This window comes from Siphateles boraxobius, unplaced genomic scaffold (assembly GCF_051911475.1).
Source record: "Siphateles boraxobius isolate OS27281-9 unplaced genomic scaffold, OSU_SipBor_1 25, whole genome shotgun sequence".
Lineage (NCBI taxonomy): Eukaryota > Metazoa > Chordata > Actinopteri > Cypriniformes > Leuciscidae > Siphateles > Siphateles boraxobius.
Genome location: NW_027508866.1, coordinates 7,852,713 through 7,875,956, shown reverse-complemented (window position 1 = coordinate 7,875,956; position 23,244 = coordinate 7,852,713). Strand labels below are relative to the sequence as shown.

Sequence of the window (23,244 nt, the reverse complement as noted above, 5' to 3'; positions counted from 1 at the left end):
CAAAGTTTGTCCTGATCCACTCCTCAGCTTTTTGGTAATTTTCAGGCAAATTTGAATGAAGCTCCAAATTGAAAACAGCTCTTTTTTGCGGTGCCTCAAGAACCCGGAAATTTTGTCACAGAGCGTTTGATTGTATTTTCACCTATGATGCTTTGTAGAAAGAGTTCCTCTGTGCACATGAGTGTGTGATGTTAAACAGTGTCTGGGTGTTACCTTGTGTCTGTCCGGGAATTGGCATCAGTGCCTGGCCCAGCTCGCCGTTCAGCCATAACTGCATGCGTATAAACGGCTCTCTTCCTTTCTGCGTGAGCTTGCTCCAGTGCTTCGGCCGAGAGAGCATGTCGCTCACGCTCCCCTGAGAGAGGCCCAGCACCTGCAACCCGCACACAAACACACAGGGGATACGGTACATGAGATTCAGAGAAAAACAGCCCTGAAACTAATATGAAGATATTTTATGATGCAATAAGAAGAAAGATGCAGCTGGTATTACAAAGTGATACATTTGCATGGACTATAAAAAAGAAACCGACACACAAACGCTCAAATCATTTCTAAGCAGAAGGACGGATGGGTAATCAATGGAAGCGTATCTGATGTAAAAAAAGCACTGACCTTCTCGCCAAAGATCCGCTGGCAGATGCCATTCTTGGCTAGTTTGTCTTTGACTTGCTGTGTGAGATCGACAGTGTCCACTTCCTGGTACATGTAGTACTCGTACTGCTCGGGGGTGAGCGGGGGCACCACGGGTTTGGCGACTTTGGGGAGGGACAGTAAAGGTGAGGAGGAAGGCAGTGGGCTGCTCTGAGGGGTCTCGCTGCCGCTGGGCATCTGTAGACTGAGCTCTGAACTTTGTGAGTATGGGGACTCTGAGCTGGGCCAGTCCTTCCAGTAATCCAGAGAGGAAGCAGGAGCCATGGGCGCGGTGCTTCCCAGCCGAGGGAGCTTCTGGTGGGGGCAAAGAGGAACTGCATTCTAGTGTGCAAGTACGGTATTATTCTGACTGGAATAATATAAAGTAAATTCAGAACTTATGGATGAAATAGTATTCCCTGTATGCAATATAGATGTTCGTTTGGCATAGATTACACACACACACACACACACACACAGAAATTGACATTAATCTTATTTTTTCAGTTTCTATATAAGACTGGTCTGAAATCATGACATTAATCACAATTATTTTATTGTTTTAACAGCCATAGTTTTATATATATTATCTGATTTACACATTTAATAGTACTCCGTTTAATTGATGCATAGAAAAAGATATATAGTCAACTTATTGACAGTATACAACTACAACAAGCTGTTTTTGTTAATTGAAATAAACAATTATATATATAGATATATTTTTAATTTATATATACACACATATATATATATATATGACAAAAAACGAAAATTAAAATGTTGTCCTGGAAACTAACAAAAAAAATTAGTAAAATAATTAAATCTGGAGATTTTTTTTAAAAACTAAATAAAAATATTGAGGGGAAAAAAACTAATAAAAATGACAAAAGCACATAAGATTACTTAAAATAAAATGAAAACAAAAATATAAGCTTTAAATTATAATACTTAAAAAATACCAAAATATTATATAAATAATACTAAAATAACTTAAATAAATATACACACACACACACATATATATATGGATGGATGGATGGATGGATAGACAGACAGACAGACAATAGATAGATAGATATGTGTGTGTTTGTTTTTTTCTATAATATTTGGGGATATGTGGCATCAAAAAGTTACTAATAATGCACTATACCTCCTTGCTATCCTCTTGGCTGTGGATATCTTCGCTAACGGAGGTCTGCCCGGTTCCACGGCGCTCAGAAAGACCGGTGCTCCACCAGTGTTCCCTCCAAGAACCCCCACCTACACCTCCTCCACTCTCAGAGAGACGTCCGAGCTTGGGCACCCCGTCCAGCCCCATATCTGAGACGGCCACCTCACCCATCTCCTTCTTTACCCCACTGTGGAAGTCCAGGAGAGGAGAGGTGGAGGGCTTTTTCAGAGAGTGAGCAATTGGGGTGTAGGGGAGAGAGGAGAGCGGGGAGCCCAGGAGCTTTGAGCCCAGCAGCGAGAGATCTGTCGGGGCCATAGAGCTGGCCTTCAATACGGGCTCCAGAGCCACCTGCTGGGCCTCCATCTCCCTCCGAGCCTGCTCAAGGATGGAGCGAATGTTCTCGTCAGAGTTGCTGGAGGAGGACGGAGGCTGAGAATTCTCAACTGCAGGAACAGAAGACAACATGTAAGTGGTCACAATCTGTTTCACTAATAAATCTCCATATTATTACTCAAAAAACAGCCTACATAAAAATAACTATTCTGGCATTATATACTCATCCTCTTGTTTTCCAAACCCATATGACTTACTTTCTTCTCTGGAACACAAAAGTAGAAAAATTCAAGAATGTTATGTCAGTGAAAGAATATAGTTACCACAAGCTGTCAAGCTTCAAAAAAGACAAAATAGTTTAATAAAATGACAAAATGTTGTTTTTTTGCACAATTTTGATATATAGACTACTGTTATGATACTCTAATGGAGTTTTTATACTTCTATGTGTCTTATTTTTGGATATCAACCTGACCATATACTTCAATAGCATGGAAAAGAGTAGCGATAACATTCAAAAACATCTTCTTTTGTGTTCCACAGAAGAGTGAAGGCTATACTGGTTTGGAAAGACATGAGGGTGAATAAATGATGACAGAACTCTCATGTTGGATGAACTACTCATAGGTTGTTAGTAAGAGATTGCTGCCCTGTTACCCAATAATACTGTAGAATAAATTTGGAGTTTAATGTAAATGTAATATATACTATATAAATGCTATATATATATATATATATATATATATATATATATATATATATATATTATAGCAAAAGCAACTCTCTGTAAAGAGTTTCAAATAATAAAGTTAAAGACGTCAGTTTTCTGTGAGTTAGATCATAAAAGATTTCTCAACATGTGTATATACACTGGGTTTTTCATTGATGTATATATATAAAACATACATCGGTCATAAATCCCCATGACTCAGACTGATTTATGACAGTGAGAAGTTAATTGGGAGCAGTAGCGCTCTTGGCGTGGGGGGAAAATCTGGGGGGGAACTTTCAACAGACAGCACAAAACCTCACCAAGTCTTAGACTGTGTGCATATATTTGGAAATAGCTGCCCGACCCTCTGTGGTAACCTGATCGCCGTTGCCTCTCCCCCACGCCGTCTGCAGTGGCAGGTGGGGAAGAGACAGTTAGTTTAATTCCGTTACACAAGCTTGGACAGGAAAAGGTAAAAGTGGGAATTTTAAACACTCAAAACAGGGAGGATACGACTCAGTATGTTATTGATTGATATAATAATTTGTTTTAAACAGTTCTTGTGCAAAATCTACATTGCAATTACAGTTTAAGCCAACATACATTACTGTTCAAAAGTCTTTTGAAAGGAGTCTCTTAAGCTCACCAAGGCTGCATTTATCAAAAATACAGTAAAAACAGTAATATTGTAATATATTACAATAAATACAATTTAAAATAACCGTTTTCTGTTTTAAAATATTTTAAATGTCATTTACTCCTCTAATGGCAAATCTGAATTTTCAGTGTCACATGATCCTTCAGAAAACATTCTAATATGCCGATTTGGTACTCAAGAAACATATCAATGTTTTTAAAAAAAAGTTGCGCTCCTTTATTTTGTTAGAAACCTTAATTTATTTTTAAAACATTCAAAAGAACAGCATCCATTTGAGATAGAAAATTATAAATGACTATCTTATTACTTCTGAACAACTGAATGCATCCTTGCTTAATAAAATTTCTTTAAAAACAACAACAAAAAAACACTTACCTACCCTAACCTTTTGAACAGTAGTGTAATATATTAGTATGACGATGCTACAATCAGTTTTACATCAGAAAATTACTCGCTCATTTAGAAAAAATGAATGCAAGAATGATCGTATTCAGGTGACAAAAGTGAGTCCTATCCTGAAGTCACTTGACTGGTTGTTGGTCAATGGAAAACAGGTGTGAATGCCTGGACCCTTGTTTTCCTGATGGCATAAAAAGACTCACCTGCTTTCTGCACTTGTAACTCTCTCTTGGCCTGCTCCAAGATGGACTTGATGGCTTCATCGGAGCCGGTCTCAGGTGTGCGGATCCGCGTGGTGATGTTACCTGTGAAGACACAACAAGGACATGTAGCTGTGCGTGAGACATCATGTGTAACAACATATAGATCTGTTTAGTTCTGAAAAGGAGCACAATATACAACCATTTAGATTTAAAACAGCAAAAAAATATTGCTATGCTCTTTACTATTTCTGCAAGGCAAGATTAAACAGGTGCAAGCGCAAGCTTACTTTAACAACAATCTACGCGGTATGCTAAAATAAGGCTGGCACTTTTTTATGTTATGGAAATGCAATCCTGCAACCAAACTCAACGGCACATAACTAAAAAACCATTAGCAATCGTTTGCTTGTCTATAATACTGTGTGTATCAGCACCTGCACTGCCCCTGGCTACAGCAGCACTTCCTGTGTAAGGACTGAAACCTTTTCCTGTCCTCCACAAGTCCACAGAACAAAGAGTCAGTGAGATTTGGACAAAGTCCATGAGAAACAACAGAGCTTTTATGGAAGTATCATCAGACGGGTTAACGCAATAATAATAAATATGGAGAGAGAGGGGGGGGAAGTGGCAGAGGGAAATGCCCAATGAGCAGTGGGCAACAGGGCAAGGTCAGAGTCACTGGTGTGTGATGAGAGCAGCTGGACAAGTGTGTGAGGTGGAAGTAATGCTCTCTCACCCTTTCTCTCTCTCTCACGCACACACACACAGGCTAGCCACCCACAGCGCCGCCCTAGGGGAGACTCAACCACCAGTTGTAATGTGGTGGCACTGTGGATCTGCCTGAAGGATTCTGCCACACGCACACATATATAAACACACAAGCTGACCACAAAATAACAGGACAGACTTCTCAAGGACCTCCGTGATGGAAAGTTGCATTGGTTTAGACTTGATAACACTCACACAAAGTTTTTCCACAGTTTGAAACTAATCTATGAAGTCAAAGGTGTAGCATTTATTGTAAACAGCTGTCTTCAGACAGTCGGAACGAGATTTTTCCAGTCACACTTCTTCCAGCCCCGTCTGTCTCACTCACTTGTTTTGCAACAGATTCCAGGCCAGAGATTGAGAAGAAACAGACCAGCACAACAAAAACATACAGACAGAGTGGATCTGACACTCCAGAAACTCGTAACACGAGAGAAGGCGTGAGACAGACCTGGCCGTGTGGAGCCTTCCGAGCCGGTTCTTCGCTTCGGAACATCCTGAAATACTCTGTTCAGGTTCTGGCCTGGGTTCTCTGTTGGAAAACAAGTGGCGGAAGATAGAAATAAAGTAAGACCAAGCCCTAAACTTCTGCTGTCAGTTGTCCAATCATCTCCAGGGCTCAACAATAAGAATGACCCAAGTATGAGAGCATTTTTTATGCCTGTTGACAGAAATGTCACCTGTCCTATCAGTCTAGTGTTGCAGCATCACTGCATGACGTGACGTGCAAATGCGCTGCATTTGGTATTTGAATTCACCTGATTCAGATGTGTCACTATGGTTATTTAGCTATTAGTGAAGACAGATCAAGTATTGTTGTATTTGCTAGAAATACTAGTTTTCATCTAATTGAATCATGAATCATTTGCACCATATGTGACAAAAATATGTTACAAAAGCGTGTGCATAAATCCATAGCTTTCATAGTTATATTGTAATTTTATAATTTCCAACACTTACTGCAAATTAAAAACCTAAATTATATTTTTTTCTTTGGTGAAGTAAATATATTTGTATTTTTATCTTTTAATATTAAATAAATAATTTTAAAAAAATTGCTTTTCAGAAAAATATATTTTATATATTGTTTAATTTAAATACAAATACAAAAATATATAGTAGTTGACAACTTTATATTTGCCACAATTACAATCCAATAAAAATAGACATTACAAACACAAAAAATAAGAATTAATATAATATTTAGAAAAAAAAAACTTCTTTAATTTTGGGGTAAACTATTAACTATTAAATAAACTTTCAATGTGTTGCAAAAGAATTCTTATTGTTGAGCTCTGATCTTATATAGATGTCAGAATGTCTTCACAGTCAGTTTTGGAAACACTTAGTAATTCTAATCCAAAGTAATACCTTTACATGAACTTATAAGTGTAAATATCCTTTGAATGGTAGTTTGTTAAGCTTAAACACAGATCGACCTAGTCTGACCTCAAAGAAAGCCACCTGCACCTTGCAGAACTCACTCGAGTGATTATTTCAACGTTAACGTGCTCATTTAGCCCAGGTCTTTGATGTGAATGAATGGGTTTTAAGGTTTTTACAAAGTTCCTACTCCCATGGGAGACCACAAGACGACGCTATGGAGGCAGACAGCCAGACCAGACTCCCTTGAAGACGTTCCAAACCGGTGTGCAGACGCACGGGCAGCACAGTCAGCCTTTTTCAGCTCCGGCTCGGTTTCAAAACTACTGCCTCACAGCTAGACTGAACAAACTTAGACTCGGCTCAACACGGCTTCAAGGATTCACAGCCAACTGCCCTCATATGCAAGTACTCTCGCTCACGCTGGGCTCGGCCTTGATTTGTTCACTCTAGCTGTGAAGCACTGACTTGAGGCAAAACATGACGCTTGCAAACCTCTCTGAACTTCCTCTTCACCCGTAGGCTGAGATCGAAATGAAAGAAAGGGTAGACTCCTGAAGTTTAGCTCTAATCAACAAGCGGCCTGTGCCAACTGAGTACTAATAGCGTTTCCGTCAGAATCTAGTATCTAGTCACTATGGGCTTCATGTAGTTATCCGAAGACTTATGTGCACCATTCCATTGTGGATGAAAGGGTTAGGGTTAGCCTAAAGCTTATCGAAAGGGAATCATGGAAGCCTGTTTTCACCCAAAGTAAAAATGAATGAATTAATTAAATTGCGACTTCATACTTCACGATTGTGTCTTTATACATCACGAAGGACACATCATACCTTACAAATGGAACTTTATACCTCGCACCTTTTTTTACCTCAGAAGTTAACCTTTTTCACAAATTTGACTTTTGACTCATAATTGCGAATTTATCCCTCACAAATATGACTTCCTACCTCACGATTGTAAATTTTAGATCACAAAAATTAATTTATACCTCACGAATGAGACTTCAAACCTCACAATTGTGACTATAATAGCTCACAAATACGACAAATACGACAAAAACATCACAAATATCTCACAAATGCAATGTCTCAATTGCCACTTCATCTCACAAATATTTTGTTATCAGTGTTAATTTGGTTCTTATTTAAAAATTTATCTCACAATTAATTCAAAATTTTTTTACTCTGAGGCAGAAACAAGCTTCCATAATGGGTACATCTGGATCACAGCAATCCCAAAGCACTGCCCTCTCGTTATTGCACATATTTGACTATTTAACGTATCAGATTTGACTCTTTAAAGGAATATGTGCTCTGTGAGAATGCGAACATTAGTGTGCCCATGTTGAAGTTGCTTACATATGAGAGAAATTTATCATGCTGTTACAGAGCACATTTTAATCGCATGCATAATGTTTGAAAATAAACGCGAGTTGGGAGATCATCTGAGATAACAAGGTTATGTCTTTTCCTCAAGCTCTGTTACTGACCTCTCTGCCTGCCCTGGATGCTCCTTAGCGCCAGGATGTTCTGCTCATCAGACAGGAAGTGCTTCATCTTGTGAAACGGCTCTTTGCCACGGATGGTTAACTTGCTCCAGGGTTTGGGCCGGGCCAGAATCTCACTGACAGAGCCTTGGGACAGACCCAGAACATAATGGCCGAACACACGCTGACCGATGTTGTGTTTGATCAGCTGCTCCTTGACCTGTCGGGCGATCTCAGCCGTGTCCATTTCCTCCCCTTCCGACGTACTGCCCGCGCCCTCCGACTGGCTGGGGGAGGGCGCCATGCCGTTAACCTCCGGGCTGCCCGCTGACTGAGGGGGTAGGGGGCTGGAGAGAGAGTTGGTTGTAGCGTAATGGGGCGGCCCGAACAGCACAGAACTTGGAGAAGGGTCCTGGAGGGCTTTGGTGTAGATGGTTTGCATGAGCTGCCTCTGAAGAAGAGAGTTGAGTGCCATTTTGCCAGCCAGTGGGGGGAACGTGGCGCCCACACTGGCCATGCCGGGGGTAAAGAAGTCTGGCCCGATGCCCGTGGGGGAAAAAGGGTGGGTACCGTTGGCACTGGCAGCAGATTCGGAGGTAGCGGTGCCCGTCCTCATCAAAAGCTGAGGGGAGGGAGGAGGAGGAGACCCCTGGAGTGTGGTAGGGACCGGAGTGGCAGGAAGACGCTGAGGGTTTTCCACTGTAGTTTCTTTACTTTTTCGCCCCAATGCACCTGTAAAAACAAACCGATGGGTGACGAGAAAAATCATGGATACTGATTTAGACTGATACTAAATATATTTAAGAGATAAATGTAGAGTAAAATCCTTGCAAGATGATTTTGTATCATCCTGAAAGGGTTTATTTTGAGATACTAGCCAACTGACAGTACATTCACTTATTAAATGTGCTACTTAATGAATTAAGACATATTAAAATATAGAGTAAAGTTGAAATTTAGTGAAAGAAAGAGAACATTCCAGAGACATAACTAGCAATAGGAAACCGGTTTAGCCATCATTATACAAAAAGATATGACTACACAATGCCATCTGACCAATCACAATCATGTATTCCAGAGAGATGTGTAATAGAACTATTACTCCAATGATGACTGTACATAAAGAAGATTTTATTATCGTAGTTCTAGTCTTTTAGCCACTTTATACTGAAATGGGACAGGAGGTCATCTAAGCAGGAATGGGACTGGAACATATAGAAGGCCAGATTCAAACCACAGCCGTATCTATTTTCCCATTTACCCCGGCCAAAAAAACAACAACAACAACAACAACAAACTAAAATCAATTCTAAATGTCAATCCCCCCCAAAAAAACAATAAATAAAAAAAAACGAGCAGAAACAAAGCACCAAACACTTGCTCTGCATGCTTCAAGGAAATCTGTGGTGTATGTGTGCGCATGTGCCACAGGCTGATGTTTAACACTGATCTCCTCTGAGGTCTGTAGACTAGCAGGCATGTCCAGAGATATCAGGCCAGGCAACTGTGCGTGGGCTACCTGCTCATGCAGTGGGGACTGTTCACTGCAAGGGATTGTGGGTGTCAGTACGGTTATCCTTTTTGCCATGACAAAACACCTCTGCTGTGTGCGCTTCCATAACAATACCATCACTTTATACAACGATGGCAAAATCAATATCCAGTGCAATAGAATTCTGTTGGTTGTCAGAGACAGATACATGCTACGATCACAGATGATTCTCTGTCATTGCCGTCAGCAGCGAATGCCAGGTTTAAAAATGCAAAATTTGTGATAGAAAGTCACATTTAAAACGCAAATTAAATGTATGATCTCCATAGGGGTGTCCAGAGGTGTTCTATAATGACATTTTCAGCTTCACACATACAGAGCGCAGTCGAAAGGGCAGGAAAAGGGAAATAAGGCCTAATTATCACATTGGTCTCCGCTAGCCGTTCAGGATTTATGCAAGCCCCAGGTGACCTGATCTCCTACATACCAAATCCTAATATGCTGCTGCCTTTAGAAAAGGGTGAACTGACCTTAACAACACGGGTGCCTCCAAACCTAACTCGTCACTATCAGTATGATCTGTTACGATATTTATTCATTTTTTTCTTGGGGCCAAATAAAATCATTCAGCTAAAGTTCTGAAAGTTTTTTTTTAGGTCATGTTGCACATCCTACTGGATTTTAGGTGAAGTTAGATTTGGAAAAAATAAATTAATAAATCACCAAAGTTGCTGTGTATAAATTGCAAAAGCTGCAATTTCCCAGCAAATGGAAGTTAATGTTCCTCAGAAGAGGCTGAACACTGGACACTCACCACTGAAGTCACTGTTGGCCAGTCGTTTCAATGCGCTCTCTGACAGCTGGCTATGGTCTTTCCCTGTCAGCAACATCTCCAAAGGCTTGGACAAGTCCTAAAATGAAGGATAGATGAGGGAGAAAAAAAAACAAAGGAAGGAAGGAAACAGATAGGAGGTAGGAAAGGAAGTTAGGAAGGAAGTAAAAAGGAAGAAGTCAATTGAAGGAACAAAAACAAAAGGAAAGTTATAGAAAGGGAAGTAAGAAAAACAAATGTAAAGTTTTAGGAAGGAGGGAAGTGAGGAAGGAAGGAAGAAAACAGACAGAAAGGGGAAAAAAGAAAGTGAGAAAATAAGGAAAAGAAAGGAAGTGAAAAAATAAGGGGATAAAAAGGAAGTGAGAAAGGAAGGAAAGAAGAAAGGAGGGAAATGAAGGCATAAAGAAACAAGGAAAGTTATGGAAAGGAAGGAAGGAAGGAAGGAAAAGAAGTGAGAAAATGAAAATAAAGGAAGTGAGAAAGGAAGGAAAGAAGGCATAAAAAACAAGGAAAGTTATGGGAAGGAAGGAATGAAGGAAGGAAGGAAGGAAGGAAGGAAGGAAGGAAGAAGGGATGTGAAGGATGAAAGAAACAAAAGCAAAGTTATGGAAAGGAATGAAAGGAATAAACGAAGAAAATTTAAAAAAGTGAGGAAAGGAAGGAAGTGATGAATGAAGGAAAGGAACAGAAAGGAAAGAAAAGAAAAGAAATGAGGAATGAAGGGAGAAAGAATATAAAGGAAGAATGAAACATTTCGAAAACAACTGCAAAAAATCTCAGATATGACCTCTTTCACATGAATTAAGAGGGAAAAAAAAATAATAAATGTCTTTTTTTTTTCCTCGAAATGAACAAGTACAAATTAATGATGTGATATTCAGAATTTAAAAAGCATCAAAGGCAATAAAACACGCTGCCTTTTACTATTATAATGCACTTAAAGGACAAATCCATACAAATCAAGTTTTAAATTTCTAATTTCTAATGACATGACGTCTTACCTTTGCTGAAGAGTGATGATCTGATGAGTTGTGCTCGATTGATTTCAGGGTGCTGGCGAGAGTGAAAAAAAAAAAAAAAGTGTACATATTAAAATAATGGTGCAACAAGCAAAAATTTCTGTGACACCTACAATCACGTTACCCAAATTAACCTGTGCCCAGCTGCACTCTACCCAGCACTGATCTGTTATCTATGGATTAAACCGGGCCATTTTCAAAAGCCTTTTGGGTGAAAACACTCATTATATCACGGTGGAATGTGCCTCGAGTAGACAACAAGCTATCAATATACATTCAGCAAAGCGGCTTTTTAGGCCGATCATCAGACAAGCACAGATCTTAACAACACCCTCTATTCATGGATTACTTGCTTTAAAAGTCCCAATTGGGAATATTACGCCTAAAATCGAGTTATGCAACGGACAGCCAGACATCTCCCGAAGCCTCCCAACACACACACCGATAGCACAGACGAGCGGCCGAGCCAAAAACACACACATCGCTCAATTAGGTTATCGCCGATGCAAACTACGTTAGCCTCCTCATTACAGCTGTGGCTGGAGATGAAACGCAGCAATCCCTCAGTCCTGTGCAGAAACCACTCCAACAACAAAGCGTGCTTAATCCGCTTTTCTCAAAAATAAGACCCAATACTCCTTGCATACCTAAGGTTCTTTGAATTTATTAAACAGAACGGAGATTACCGCAGAGTAAAATTCCTTCTGGTAAAATATGGGAATAAAAGATCCGTGCCCAGACGGAGTTTGGCGATCTCTGCGGTTCATATCTCAGCTGGCTGTACTACACCAGATCAAATTCAGTACGTCTGACTGTAAAGTTCAAGACCACCAGGTAACGAGAGCTCATAGTTCGAGCCCTGCAGCGAGAAAGGATGGGAAAGATACATGCATAATGGAGCGGCAGATAAAGGTTAAGAATGGTCTGAGGGTCTTAAATTTATAAAGGTGGATAAAACATGACCAGACCAGGTCACTCCAAACAAAACCTTTGCTTATTTAGACCTATGATACAGTCTATTCATGATATTATGTACTTGGATATCACGTTAAGGTTGATGCAACGTTCCCATCAGCATTAAAATAATGTTAATGATGCTAAAATATTCACACATCTATTAGAAGGAAAAGGCTAAAGCATCAGGATTATTTGTGCTGACAGAATTAGCGCTTTAGAACTTACCCGAGTTCTCGTTTGATCTCCTCGTAGTCTGACTGCTCTTGAAGCTTTTCTTCCAGATGCTGGGGACGGGAAAAGGCAGATATACTTATAAGCAAAATTGTAATGTGAATCAGTGTATGAACTGTATTATACACTGAAAATTCACAATATTCACTTTAGAAAGGCACTATAAATTAATATTCCAATGAAAATTCGGTCAATGTACTCTGTTTTTTTGGAGATTGATAGACATGGTCATAATGAACAGAGCTGCACAGAGGATCTTTAAAAAATATTCCATGGACAGCAAACAGCATACGAGTTTGGGATAGGTAAGTAATGGCAGATTTTTTCTCTGCAATATCCCTTTAAGAGGCTCAAAATACATCGAATTTAAACTGATACAAGCCATGCAACATCTCTTTCCCATAAAAAATTATATATTATTATTGATGATAAAATTACAAATAAAACTGAAACCACAATATTTTCGTTCATATACAACACCGTTCAGAAGTTTGGGGTTAGTAAGACTTAATATTAGTAATATTTTAATTCAGCAAGGATGCGTTAAATTCATCAAAAGTGATAGTAGCAATGCTTATAATCTGACTAAATATTTCTATTTCAAATACATTTTTTTTTAAATAAAAATGTATTCAGGTCAGGAATAAATTATATTTTAAAACATATTTAAAAAAAACTGTTCCTTTAAATTGTAATAATATTTCACAGTATAACTGCTTTACTGTATTTCTGATCAAATAAATTGCTTTTGGTGACCAACTCCAAACTTTTGACTTCTGTGTGTATACACAGTATATAACTAAAACACACGGGCAAGTCACTCTGGATATGAGTTTTGTATAGATATTTTTACATAATTTTCGAGTAAATATTGTGAAATTAAGTGTACAAATTTAGCTATTTTGTGTACTATTTATTTGTATTGTTTATTTGCTATCTTTAAATTGTTATATACTTCGCTTTATATCAGCCGTTCTGCTTTCTAGATAACGACCATAAAAAATAAACAACATTTAGCTCGACCACTATTCCGTATGTGTGTGGAGAATGTGTATGCGCTCATGAATCTGTCCGCACTGCACATGCTCAGATTCTTCCGCAGAACTTGAGTCTGCTACAGGCAGGGCAGATCAGAGCAGTCTCTCCGTGTGAGGCTCAGCGAAGGCTTCGTCTCAGCTCAGTCTCCTGCCATCCGACCAGCTGTCATTCAAACTCTAAACATTCACTACATGGGTCACATGGCTCATGTGAGCCGCTGCAACATTTACAGGCCTGTCCTGAAGCCACAGAGCAGAGATCTGACTGCTGCCACGAGCAGGACCATTCGCTTCATCCAACATGAAATGTCGAGTTGAAACAGCCCGTGTCTGGAGTCCAGTGTTAATGTGACTTTAGATGGGCCGCTGCTCCCAACAGGCTCATTCACTTGTCCTTTCTACAGCTGTTAGCGAACTAAAGAGAGGAGCTTCTTCATTTATGCTAATGTATTAACGAAGAAGGCTGTGAGGTACAGCGATTTTACCACAGTTAAGGAGTGCAATGCAGGAATTTTATATAGCACTAACTAGGGGTGTAACAATACATCAATATGGATCAATGTATCGCCGATCAAACGTCTAACGATACGATGCATCGATTGCTACACGTAAAATATCGATATAAGATACCTTTATTTTGACACTCTCCACATCCTCACGTAACATCCGTCAAAGCATTTCTGCCAAAGCGCGCATTTTTGTTTACTCATCATACTGTTTGCCGGTGTGTCTTTGTAACGCTAATCTCCTCATCTTAAATAAACTCCTGACAAGATTGACTGAACCCTAAACACGCTTTGTCACAAAAGCCGAAATTGTTCACGGTCAAGGCATCGCATTTCATGTTTTACAGCAGAAACCCACAAGCCCCCTTGGTGTTTGTGAACACATCTCGATAAGTCTGTCTAGAAGACTTATCGCGCAATATTAAGTAAGTCTGTCTAGAAGAATCAGCACGCAATATTCAGGTCAGGTGACAAGGCTGCTAATTACTTCGAAAAGAAGCGCTAGCTGAGAGGAGTTTCGTCAAAGCTGACTAAAAGTGATCGAGGATGGATCATTTCAACGAACTTGATGAACCCGTGATGTCTAAAAGCTGAAACTTTTTCACGTAATCTTGCTAAAACAGCATGTTAGTGGTGAGGGAAAAGCTTCCTGTATTGCGTGTACGTTAATCACAACAACAAATTTTTCAGGCGTCTGTGTCAGCTGAGGAGATTTACGTAACACAGATTAACCAAGTGTTTTATTATATATCATAGCGATTACTTGGTTTTGTTTAACTCTGAAACATGAAATGTGGAGTTATCTGCTTTTGCCAAAAAATTACTAATGGAGTTATCTGCTTTTGCAAAAAGCAAACTTTTAATACATAAAAAAACATACTTTCAATGAACTTTAATTTTGTGAGTTACCTGAATTTTAAAGTTTTAAAGTTATTATTACTTATTTAAAACAAACCAGCTGCTGTTTGATTGATATTACTTGGAAAACACACAAAAAAACCCACAGTTATCTGTTTTTGCAAATGGACTCTTCTGTTTTAATGTCCTAATTGAAAGAGGATGTGCAATTTTCAAAGAGTTTAAAAAAAAGTTAATGTTGTATATTTTGGTTGCATTTTTGATTTAATAAAAATGTAACTGGTTGTGTAAACTTGGCACATAAAATCTAAATATCGATAATCGATCAATATTGCCCTGAATCGAATCGAATTGAATTGTATCACTCAATTTTTTTTGAGGTATCGCAAATATCGTATCGTTGGCTGAGAGAATCAATATTGTATTGTGATGAACTATCCGATTTACAGTGTTAAATACTGGCTGGTGTGCACAAATGATGCCCTACTTGATATATCACCTGTATTTTTTATTAATATGCTTCATATTAAGCACGGGTCTGACTGACCTTTAGTACGGCCTCTTTGGAGCTCAGCTGCTGCTCAAGCTGACTGATCTGATTGGTGGAGGTCTCGCTGAGCTGGGCCAGACTGGCCTGGAGTCTTTGAACATCCTCTGCCAAACGCTCCACCTCCCTCTCTTTAGCACCCAACTCTGCCTCCAGACTGGTGCAAGACAGCGCCTCCAGAGACTTGTCCTGTACACACAAATACACACATTTTACAATGCTGCATTGACAACGTAAACGGTAACACTTCCTGTGCGTTTTCCAAGCAGTGCAATGTGAATTACTATTCTGTACAAATTTTTTATATATAATTAAACCTGCCTTGTCAAGCATGTATATACTATGTCAAGCATTATAAAGGTATTTTAAATGCACTATATTCATAACACCCAATAATGTACATTGCAAATGTTTCATAAATAATAAAAATATAACAGTATTATATTACTTATGATTAATTATGTTTATATATTTAATGCTGTAAACATTTATTCATTAATATTTCATAATTTATAAATAAATGAATATTAAAATGTAATTAATAATTATACAGTAGTCAACATTTGAAGTGGATCAAATACAATGTGTGTGTTTACATACACATACATAAAAATAAAAAAATACATTATACAGTGCCTAGCATAAGTGAACACACCCATACTAAAGTTGACTAAAAAGAGGAATAATAAAATCAGCTTTTGGAAATTGATCTTAATGCCTTAATTTAAAAAATGAGGAAAAATCCAAACCTTTAAGGACACCAATTTTCTTATTTATTTACGATACATTATTCATTCACAAAGAAAATTGATGTCCTTAAAGGTTGAATTTTTCTTCATTTTTTAAATTAAGGCATTAAGATCAATTTCCAAAAGATGATTTTTTTATTCCTCTTTTTAGTCAACTTTAGTATGGGTGTGTTCACTTATGCTATCCACTGTATATTTTAAAAAAAATTATACTGGCTACACTTATTTACAGTGGAATTGTGAATGCATAATACATTAGGAATATCAGGTATAATATGACAAATATTTTTTTTAACAATTAATCATGATTAATAATTGATTAATCCATCTTTTTATTATAATATTATTAAGAACAATTACAGTATCAATCAAATTAATTAATCAAGTTATAATATTTACAATTATTTACAACAAAATTGTGAATGCTAATGCACTGGGAATATCTTCATAATGCATTATATTATTATAGGCTTCATGGAAAGTGTTCCCACATTACCATTCCCTCCTTTATTCTCCCTCTTTCTGCCTCTCTCTACAGTACAGGCACGCAGAGAATCACTCTTACCATTTCCGGTGTTTTCTCGATCTGATTGGATGGTTGCAGTGTCTTGCCAGCTGAAGTGAGCTGTTCCCTCAGACTCACAGCATCCCTCTCTGCCGCCTCGGCCCTCTGTGGGCCACAAACAGAACAAATGGGTGAAAAACTGCCATGGTTGAGGATTCATAACCATTATATCAACTGACGTTTATGAATTGTGAAGACTGGGAGCTAAAAGATCAAGGCCTGTTTTTATATGGCTGGGCTGAAAAATGTTAACTGAACTCACAAAGGTCCTACTTGGCTGAGTGCTCTAGTATTCAAGCTAAAGTGTGTCAAGGTATGTACGGTTGGTTGATTCACAGAATATGCAAATCACTCCGAATTTATTTTAAATAAAGATTGTGGTGTTAATTCATTTGTTGCCCTAGAATGGTTCCCTGACCTAAAGACAAACGTCTGGATTCATGATGAGACTTAAAAAAATTTTTATATATTGTACAAGCTGCTTAAAGCGTTCAACCTTTAGCCGCACCAAATCCAACACCACCATCTTTATGCATTTATGGTAATGACAAGCTAAATTATGCTAATTTATTCTAAACGTCTACGTAACAAGTCTTACCAAATGTTCTTTTTTCTGTTGATTGGAATAATAATGCTAATGAAAACAATGATTATAAACTTTTTACTCGGGTGTTTGTTTATTGCTTGCCCTACATTTTCAAAAACATAAAAGTTTATCATTTTTATATAAGCAAACAGATTTTAGTTTCACAAAAAGAAACATCCAGAAAATTTAACTTGTGAGTACTTTAGCAAGAAATAAGTCAAGACGAAATCAATTAATAATATTACATAATAATACAAAAACAAAACATTCCTATAGATCTTCTTTCCCAAACATATAAGGTCAGAAAAACAATAAACTGATGATAAAACTGAATCCCCAGAAAAAAAGAAAAAAAAAACAACATAAAAAAGGCAAGAGATTCTTTATATTGCATCACATAAAAGATCTGATATTCATTTAGATTTAGCCGTTGGGGCTCACAGCTCAAAAAAGTGAAGGGAATGATGGATTTCTTCTAAAAGGAAAGCAGATGGAGGGAATTAGGATACGTAGAACTTGGATATATTTGACTCCAATAAAGTTGTGTGCTAATAAAAGAAATTTGCAAACTAGCACGACAACTTCTGTACAGTCCATTAGACCGGAGGTATTAATAAAAAACCTAAACAAGCTGTTACTGTGTCTAAGATTTGCATACAATAGAAATAAGAGTCACTTTTCCATGAGAAATATGGCCTTTACCTGATTGGCTCTTTCCAAATCTGTCATCACCGCTTCAATCTCATTGGCCCTGAAAAATGAAAGCACACATTACTTACGCAGGCAGGAGGGAAATGGTAGCGCAGATTTGTTGCAGTAAAACACAGTGATGCAACATATCGCAATGCAATAAAATGGGTCATGTAAAGAATGGACCAGGTGGAACAGAAGACCTCACATCAACATAAAATGGGTAATCAGCATCTTGCCTCACTACTGAGCCGCTTGCGTGTGTGCGTATGCAATTATGAGCAGCTAGATGTGTTCGTGAGGGCATTCATCATGAAAACATCTGGATATGTGTGTGTTGTTGTATTAAGATCAGCCATTTCAGTTGGACTTCTATAACCCCGTCATGCATGTGAACACTTGCACACTCACCCGTATGCACACTGACAAACACACACATACACACTACAGCGCGCACGCAGGGCCATTAAGCCCTCTCGATTTCACAGTAATCCGCTGGACTGTGAGCTGTGTAGCCCAGCAGTGGGTTCACGGCTCAGCCACATGGACAAGCCCAGGTTAAAACAGAAGGATTACACTAATATAGGCCTCAGACTCCTTTTAATGCACACTAATCTGATATAATATTCTCAATTCTGCTAGCGCGCAGCTCAGCCCAACAAATGGCATGGCTTAGGTGTGTAAACACAACTGCTTTCAATAAAGGTTAACAGTACTTTATGTACCCATTAAACATTCATCTCAAATAAGTGTAGTTTTGTCCCTCAAAAACAGCTTTCAAACATTGATCCTTCCGTCTGGAAAAATTACAAATGTCTTCCCATTGCTAACACTAATGCTAACTCTTCTGGTAACTGAACTGCTATTAAGATGAGGGGACAGAAGTGATTGGAAATACAAGTTTCTTAAAAACATTGTGATCCAAATCCATAGTCAATGCTGTATTAAGGTTTAGCTGGTTAGCATGTCTGTTGCTAAATGTAGTTACATTAAAAAGTGTCTTTCTTTGTTGTTGATGCATATTTGTTGCCAGTATATTCTGAATAAATAACCTTTTGCATATAACATGTACTTTCAAATTTTCCATTGAGAAATTTCCAACTGTTTTTGCCACTCCTGGTTCTTTCCATTATATATTTGAGTCTGATACTGTTTTTCCATTTTTTATCTGAGTCTGATACTGCCATCTCTGTCTTACTATTTTATATTTGAGTCTGATACTGTTTTGCTACTCCTGTTTTAAGGCTCCTCTTAGCTTTGCTGCGCTTATTTGTGTTGTATTGTTATGCAGGTTTTATTTTCTTTTAATTCGGTTGTTCTGTAAAGCACTTTGGTCAGTCAGTAGCTGTTGTAAAATGTGCTATATAAATAAAATGAACTTGAACTTGAAATGTTTAATTATCTTTCAGATCTTTACCCTCTGCATACTAAACATTTACAGCTCAGATGTGCTAACCGCTAGGCTACAGCTCCAACAAATCCGTTTTTGTTTTGATTTTGTACCACTATCTTAACCAAACTCAAATAATTCTCAAATAATTTGATGTAACATTTGGGGTAACCTCTAGGCTACAGCTTCAAAAAATCTGTTTTGATTTGATTTTGTACCACTATCCAAACCAAATGCAAGTCGTTCTCATACAATAATGTGTTGTAGCATGTGTGCTAACCGCTAGGCTACAGCTTCAACAAATCTGTTTTTGTTTGATTTTGTACCACTATCTAAACCAAAACAAATCGTTCTCCCACACAAGAATTTGTTGTAGCATGGGTGCTAACCGCTAGCCTACAGCTTCAACAAATCAGTTTTTGTTTTGATTTTGTACCACTATCTGAACAAAACGCAAGTCGTTCTCATACAATAATGTGTTGTAGCATGTGTGCTAACAGTTTTTGTTTGATTTTGTACCACAATCTTAACCAAACATGCTTGATAACGTGTTGTAACGTGTGCCAACAGAACAGCTAGGCTACAGCTTCAAAAAAAAATTTTTTGTTGATTTTGTAACAATTCTTACCAAACTCAAAGCGTTTCGCACAACATAATGTGTTGTAGCACATGGGCTAACTGTTAAGGTGCAGTAACATTAGCAAACTTTTTGCAAATTTTTTGGGGTAAAAAAGGTCCATCGTCTATTGTCAATAGCAATGTCGAAGCACAGCTCACACAAAAGTCACTTTAAATCAAGCAGCTTTCTGTTGGTCAACACATTGAATCTGCATGACCAACTTGAACCCATTGCAATATCTGTGAGAGGAATTCTTGCACCTTACACGAAATTCCAGATCAAGTGGATTCCTAGAGAAATAATTGAATTTTGCCTGTGAAAATTTGCTAAACAATGGTAAAATGTAACAGCACCTTTATGCTAGTACTCCTATTGTAGCTGTTTTTGTTTGAGATTTACATTTAATAATTCATATATTTATATTGTTTGCCACAATCATAACCAAACTCAACGGTTTTTTGTTACATTTTTTGCAATATTTAACATCTCACGTATGCACAATCTCAAAACGATCACATGCTACAACACAATATTGTGTTGTAGCATGTGTGCTAACTGCTAGGCAACTACTCACTGTAGCAATTTCTGTTTGATTTTGTACCATTATCTTTACCAAACTCAAAGCTTTTACACTTGAAGCAGCAAAGCTGATGCTTGTAGCCAGATCTGAAACAGACAAAGTATTCAACCAACACATTATCTTTCATCAAGTGAAACTTGTTATCCCACATACTGAGCTCTTAATTTGATAAAAGCACTTGCATTATTTCTGTGACCCACTGTACTCTCCTCTCGAATGGTTCCCCCATTGACATTTCTGACCATGTGACTGCAAACTGAGAGGAGTCAAGCACAGCTGAAATTAATTCAACAGCCAAGCTTAATTAGAGGCGATTTGGTTTAATGATTCAGATGAGCTTAACTCAGCTTTGTGTGCACTTTTAAGCGCGTGACTCCGGCGTCTCATGGATGATGCTGCGTTGGAGTTTCATTGTGGCTGAGAGTGAAGAGCGCTGTGAAAATACTATGTTTTAAATTGTTATTGAAACATAATTATTCACTCCAATTATGATGGCTCTCTAACGTCAATGTGAAACCCTATTCACAACCCATTTTATTTCTGTAATGTGACATTTCTGAGTGAAACAGGATATTTAACAAGAAAAAAAAGGTAGGACGGGACTTGAGGTTATCCACTGGGAATTAATTGGATTGTGAAAAATGGGCGTTACACAACAGAATGGAGCTAAAAACAATGGCTAAAAAGCTATTAAAATAACCTGCGATTTATTATTTGGAATAATGTGCACAGATGTGTTCACAATAAGAACAGGAACATTCACAGAAACTGAATATGGTCAATATGGTCAACTCATTTTGAGTTTAAAAATCTAAATATTAAATATAATGTAGATATTTAATAGTTACAGTAATATATATATGAATCTAGATTTTTTTTTCCTCTGAGCTTTATCAAACCCAAAGAGTTAAATATAAATCATTAAATGAATGTTAGATCAGCATAGATTTGGGAATTATGGAATATAATACTCCTTTAAACCTAACGACTGCAGATCAGAGGTTTATTTTATGCATTAACAGTGTCATGATCTCGTCATGGCACAGAATACAAAAAATACAATCCCTCTTAAATACAGTGTAAAGAGGCACTCATTCTTTCCTTTGCACACACACACACATTATTGCGAACCTACATAACCTAATCTCCAGTCATTTTTGCTCTCGTCAGCTCGTGTTCACTCCCTCCTTTATGGGCCCCACTGTAAAAACACATTATATGATGACCTTAAAGGGGCCATATTCGACACTTTCGCAGTATTTCTTTTCCTTGAATCCACTTGTGTTAGTCAAGGTTTCTTGCACTGAAAACAATCTTAATTTAGTGTTACGCTCTCTCTCTGACCCTTATATTTAAACAGTCTGTTTTCACTGTACTAATGTAGTTCACAAATCTGCAACTTTGTAACATTTTTCTAGATGTTTCAAGTGGACTAAGGAAGTGTATCAACATTGTATATTGAACTTTTATTTCAAAAGTCCAAAACAAAAAACAGTTTTTCATGATATTTCCCCTTTAAAGATGAAAAGATAAGGACGAGAACTGCGTAAGACATGCGTAACTCCCATCGGAGCTCGGCCTTCAAAAACGGCATGTTCTTCATCACTTCAGACCGGGGACCAGAGGTTATCTGCGAGATCATTTATTGGGATTATTTCATCTACATATGAACACGCTACGATGTGGGAAAGTCCAAAGAAATAACACTGTGAACGTAATCCAGGAACATATAAACATGACTTCTTTTGTTATTCTACGAGCTACCGCTGATGAATAGAGCGTATTAAACACTTACTGCTTTTGATTATTGTGTTTGGTCGTCTCAGGCCTGATAAATTATGAGAACCAGCTGCTTTGATTCTGACCTTTTCCATCCAGCATGGCTGTCAGAAAGGGGAGGTTAACTCGGCGCTCGGGCGAAGCTAGCGAGAGAGAGGTCCAGGTTACATGCATCCTCTGGCAGTAATTCAACTCTTTCAGGCGATTCTCTCTCTCTTTCTCTCCAGTCTTGCTCGAATTCACTCAAGCTCGCTCTCTCCCCAGTGTCTTTGTTTCTGCTGCGGCTCAAATCCCCCTGGGCTGGTACGACATTTCACAGATTTAGCCCATTAGATTTCCATTTTGCTCTCTTTCTCCATTTGGCCCCTATCTTATGGAGCCAGTGTTGGCTTTATCCTGCTGGGTTTTTATTTTTTGTCCTCCCATCCTCTCTTAACCTTTTGCAGGCTAGGGTAGTAAGAAAACCCTCGGGGTTTGATTTTTTTTTTCTCCTCTTGTTGAGTGTCTGACCTCCAGGAGATAAAAAAGCTTGTTCTCAGAAGTGTCACTCCTCACACTACTAACTCTCAAAACAACAAACATCATCGACCCAAATTTTACTTGACAGCAATCACACAGGTGTATAATCATCTCCAAAGGAGTTTTCAAGAGTTTTGTTTTGGAGTAAATTAACTACTAATGTTGTTGATTAATCTGTGATTTCATTATATTGAGTTATTCAACCTCACCAATAGCTAGATTTTTACACTTTCTGAAGGAAATATGCGGTGTTTTAAAATAACCCCAAATCCCCTTATTATTTTGATCCATAGATAGTGGTCTGCTACCTCTTTCAATGGGATTTTTTTTTACCACCAGATGAGAATCGCAAAGTTTGGGCTTTCAGAAAAGTAATAGTCCTCTACAAGTTGCATGATTTGAGGTATCATTTGTGTTTACAGCACAAATGGTACAGGTCTATTTGCAGGTTACCAATGTTTAATATTAAGGTTTAATACTAGGTTTGTGGTTCAGAAAACCCTTAACCATAAGTAAAGTGTGAAAATGTTGACTAT

General features: G+C 38.0%; 1 protein-coding gene across 13 annotated transcripts in view; it reads right to left on the bottom strand.

The window, feature by feature from the left end:
• cux1a (cut-like homeobox 1a) overlaps window positions 1–23,244 on the bottom strand; it is a 126,350-nt gene that overhangs the window by 20,933 nt on the left and 82,173 nt on the right. For 4 of the 13 annotated variants that reach the window (XM_077242346.1, XM_077242337.1, XM_077242335.1 and 1 more), the window contains exons 9-21: window positions 17,834–17,882; window positions 16,546–16,650; window positions 15,232–15,420; window positions 12,278–12,336; window positions 11,078–11,129; window positions 10,059–10,155; window positions 7,756–8,484; window positions 5,332–5,412; window positions 4,113–4,214; window positions 3,173–3,259; window positions 1,787–2,250; window positions 616–948; window positions 214–373 (exon numbers count right to left, since the gene is read on the bottom strand). In XM_077242346.1, coding sequence (XP_077098461.1) covers window positions 214–373; window positions 616–948; window positions 1,787–2,250; window positions 3,173–3,259; window positions 4,113–4,214; window positions 5,332–5,412; window positions 7,756–8,484; window positions 10,059–10,155; window positions 11,078–11,129; window positions 12,278–12,336; window positions 15,232–15,420; window positions 16,546–16,650; window positions 17,834–17,882 — 2,507 coding nt within the window. The remainder of the gene's footprint in view (window positions 1–213; window positions 374–615; window positions 949–1,786; window positions 2,251–3,172; window positions 3,260–4,112; window positions 4,215–5,331; window positions 5,413–7,755; window positions 8,485–10,058; window positions 10,156–11,077; window positions 11,130–12,277; window positions 12,337–15,231; window positions 15,421–16,545; window positions 16,651–17,833; window positions 17,883–23,244) is intronic. The other 9 variants (XM_077242347.1, XM_077242338.1, XM_077242340.1 and 6 more) reach the window with 3 other exon arrangements.